Source organism: Nematolebias whitei, chromosome 12 (assembly GCF_014905685.2).
Source record: "Nematolebias whitei isolate Nwh7 chromosome 12, NemWhi1, whole genome shotgun sequence".
Classification (NCBI taxonomy): Eukaryota; Metazoa; Chordata; class Actinopteri; order Cyprinodontiformes; family Rivulidae; genus Nematolebias; species Nematolebias whitei.
In genome coordinates, this window is record NC_056509.1 from 48,860,450 (window position 1) to 48,864,720 (window position 4,271).

Sequence of the window (4,271 nt, forward strand, 5' to 3'; positions counted from 1 at the left end):
TTTTTCACAGTGATTATTCTAGTTAGAGATTCATGAGTCTAACAGCCTCGGGGTAGAAGCTGTTCCTCAGTCTAGTGGTTCTACACTTAATGCTCCTCAACCTCCTTCCTGAGGGGAGTGGGGCAAAAAGTGTGTGTGCTGGGTTGGAGCTATATAAATAAACTGAATTGAGTTGAATATTGAAAATAAAGGTAAAACTAAATTTCCAGGTTACTGTGAAGGAGTAAAACAAAAACATGAATATGATTCAAATTAAAGCGAAACAGTGAAAACCACCGTCCTCTTAAAGTCTTCACTGCTCTGCCAGCCTCGGTCTTTGAATGAGAATAATCTCAGTAAAAACACTTCAGTCTGTCTTTTAATGTCCACGGATCGATAGGTTCTGTTTTCAGGGTTCTGACTGGACCATGTTGTTCTCCAGGAAACCAGAACTGAACTGAAACCAGAACCTGTCATTGTTTGCTGATGACGTATCTCTTTTCTTCAAAAGTGTCTGGGTTCAGTTAAAAGCTGGATGACTGAACATTTTCTCCAGATAAACAGAGAAAAAGCTGAAGTAATCCTCTTTGCTCCAGAAAAAACTACTGCCATGATAAAATAGATCCTGGGCCTCTTGGTCATTTTGTTAAATCCTCGGTTAGAAAACTTGGGATAACCTTTGACTCCGCTTTTACTCTGGAAATTCGTGTAAAGTCTCTGGTTCCTTCCTGTTTCTACCATCTGGGGAGTGGTGGCGCAGAGGTTAGAAGATGGGCTTGTGATCGGAAAGTCGCAGGTTCAACTCCCGGTACCGTCAACATCAAAATGTGGGTGGAAAAGGTGAAACACCCACACCTGCCTCCACCCTCATTGGCCCCACTCTGGGCCCCTGAGCAAGGCACTCAACCCCCACCACCTGCTCCCTAAACAGGTCTCTCTTGAAAATGAGTTCTCGTGGCTCAATGAGTCGACCTGGATAAATAAAGGCTGAATGAAAAAAAAAAATCTGTGAAATATCATCAAGCTCAGTCACATTGTCTCTCGTCCTGAACTGGAAATGTTAATTCATGCTTTTGTTTCGTCTCACCTGGATTTTTGTAATGCACTTACACTGGTTTAACCAAAGCTGCCCTAGACCGCTTGCAGTCTGTGCAGATGCTGCTGCTGGACTCCTGACTGGATCTTCAAGGTTTTGTCATATAACTCCACTGGCTCCCAGTTCATTACAGAGTGGACTTGAAGGTTTTGGTTTTGACTTGGTGAGCTCTGCATGGACAGACTCCAACATTACATCCCTACACCCTGATCAGGTCTTTGAGGTCCTGTGATCAAGACCTGCTGACTGTCCCCCAGACCATCTGAGAACTAAAGGAGACCGGGGCTTTTCTTCTGCGGCTCCAAGACTCTGGAACTGCTTCAAACTCTCAGATCAGTGGCTTCAGCTAAAAACTGATCTTTTTAAATCTGCCTTTGCTTCAATTAGTTTTGCGCTTTTGTTTATTTTGCTTGTTGAAGCACTTTGTGGCTTTTATCTTGAGAAGAGCTTCATAAAGTTACCAGAACCTGACAGAACTGTCCGTTCTGTGTGTCTGCAGGAGGTCCGAGGTGCCACGAGGAGCAGCGCCGCCAGGTTTCTCACCTACAACCAGAACCAGCTGCCCATGTTAGGCCCCGCCCCCTTCCCCAGCTCAGCTGGAAACATGGTCCAGTCCGGTTCTAGAGTTCTACCAGCCACCAGCTGAGTTCTGTCCAGAACCATCTAAATGTTCTTGACTGTTAAAAATTTGACATTTTCTTGAAGTTTTACAAAAGTATTTTGTTTGTTGAGGAATAAAAATGGAAAAACAGACGTTTTCTCGACGTTGTGCTGAGTTAAACATCGTGTTAGCTCTCAGGTGTTCATGATGACACAACCCAATTCAAGATGGCCGCTGCAGCTAATGTCCCCCAGAAAGGACTCCTGGGCCCAGTTTCTGACTCGTCTGTCTGCAGGACAGCAGAGGTCCGATTGTCCGACACCAGAACTTTTCAGTGCTGGTGTCAGAGTGGAGAGACAGTGGAGGTGCTGGCTCAGTCCGGTTACATTAACCAACCGGGCCTCATCGGCAGTCCAGACCAGCGTTCCTGTATTCGTCCCTTTGGACGCACCTGTCCCACGGCGCCACTTGGTGACCCGACAGGGCGACCACAGCGTCTCCTACTCTTCTCTGGTCTAAACAGGTGCAGCGTTACCGTGACCAACATGAGAGAACGTACGGTTTCCTGGAGCCCTTCATGTGCAAACTGGGTCTGACCGCACAGAACCTGTCCAGGTCAGAACCTGGTGTGGTGGCAGCAGAGAGTCATCCTCTGAGATCTATCTGAGCACCAGGATCCTTGTTGAACTGTAACATGAGGCAGGAAACGGGTTCATCTGACTGAATGTACCTGAGGAGGAGCAGATTTTAAAAGATGACATAAGTCTGCACTAAGAGAGGACCGAGGACAGAGAGGACAGAGTGAGACGGAGGACAACTCTCTGGAGACCCCTGAAGAGGAGGAGAACATTTGTAATGTTCTATAACAAACAGCATGAAAAAGTAGAAGGGCAGCACGGTGGCACAACGGGTAGAGCTGCTGCCTCTCAGCGAGCAGGTCCCTGGTTCAAACCCCGGTCCAGGGGCCTTTCTGGGTGGAGTTTGCATGTTCTCTCCGTGCATGCGTGGGTTTTCTCCGGGTGCTCCGGTTTCCTCCCACAGACCAAAAACATGCATGTTAGACTGATTGGTAACTCTAAATTGTCTCTAGGTGAGAGAGTGAATGGTTGTTTGTCTCGTTTGTCTCTATGTGTCCCTGTGATGGACTGGAGACCCGTCCAGGGTGTCCCCCGCCCCTCGCACAGTGATTGCTGGACATGGGCACCAGCGACCCCCGTGACCCAAAATGGAATAAGCGGGTAAAGAAAATGGATGGATCACAATATTTTACTACAGAGACTTGAATATGATGTTGGGATTACAGGAACAGCTCTAAAATGGTTTAAATCACATCTATCTGATAGATTCCAGTTTGTAAATGTAAATAATAAATCTTCTTCATACACCAAAGTTAGTCATGGAGTTCCTCAGGGCTCAGTGCTTGGGCCAATACTCTTTACTTTATATATGCTTCCATTAGGTAAAGTTATTAAACAACATGGGATAAATTTTCATTGTTATGCTGATGACACACAATTATATTTGTCCATTAAACCCAATGAATCCAATCAGCTACTTAGACTACAAGCATGTCTTAAAGACATAAAAACCTGGATGACCCTTAATTTTCTCCTGTTGAACAGACAAGACTGAGGTTCTGGTTTTTGGACCTGAGCACCTTAGGAATGAATGTTTCAGTCTTTCTCCCTCCTTAGATGCATTAATCTGTCCTCCAGCTCTAATGTTAAAAATCTTGGTGTTATTTTTGATCAGGACACGTCTTTTATCCCCCACATTAAAAACGTTACTAGAACCTCCTTCTTCCACCTGCGTAATATCACTAACATTAGAAACATCTGATCTAAAGATGATGCAGAAAAACTGGTCCATGCATTTGTCACGTCTAGACTGGACTGTTGCAATGGTTTATTATCTGGGTGTCCAAATACTTCTTTAAAACGTCTTCAGTTGATCCAAAATGCTGCTGCCAGAGTCTTAACTGGAGTTACTGGGAGAGATCATCTCTCTCCAGTTTTAGCTTCTCTCCATTGGCTCCCTGTCAAATCCAGAATAGAATTCAAAATCTTACTTCTAACCTACAAAGCTCTCAACAACCTAGCTGCATCTTATATTACAGATCTTATTGTTCCATATTTTACTAACAGAGCACTTCACTCTCAGACTGCAGGTTTACTTGTGGTTCCTAGAGTTTCCAAAAACAGAATGGGAGGAAGATCTTTCAGTTCTCAGGCTCCTCTCTTGTGGAACCAACTTGCAGTTTCTGTCCATGAGGCTGACACATTGTCCAGTTTGAAGACTTTCCTTTTTGCTAAATCCTATAGTTAGGGTCAGCTTGTTATGCTGCTATAGACTTAGGTCGTTTTCACACTAGATAGTCCGGTAGACTCGGTTCGGGACCAGTATTCATGACCTTTTGTTACATCTGAGCTGGTGCGTTTGCATTCACACTGCACTGTGCAGTCGAGTCAACCTGTTGAAGCAACCTGTTGAAGCAACCTGTTGAAGCAACCTGTTGAAGCAACCTGTTGAACCAATCTGTTGAACCAATCTGTTGAACCAACCTGTTGAACCAACCTGTTGAACCAACCTGTTGAA

The 4,271-nt window shown here is 45.0% G+C and overlaps 1 protein-coding gene across 1 annotated transcript in view; it reads left to right on the plus strand.

The window, feature by feature from the left end:
* cfap61 (cilia and flagella associated protein 61) overlaps positions 1-4,271 on the plus strand; it is a 41,679-nt gene that overhangs the window by 35,050 nt on the left and 2,358 nt on the right. The window contains exons 19-20 of the mRNA XM_037685232.1: positions 1,575-1,682; positions 2,200-2,291. Coding sequence (XP_037541160.1) covers positions 1,575-1,682; positions 2,200-2,291 — 200 coding nt within the window. The remainder of the gene's footprint in view (positions 1-1,574; positions 1,683-2,199; positions 2,292-4,271) is intronic.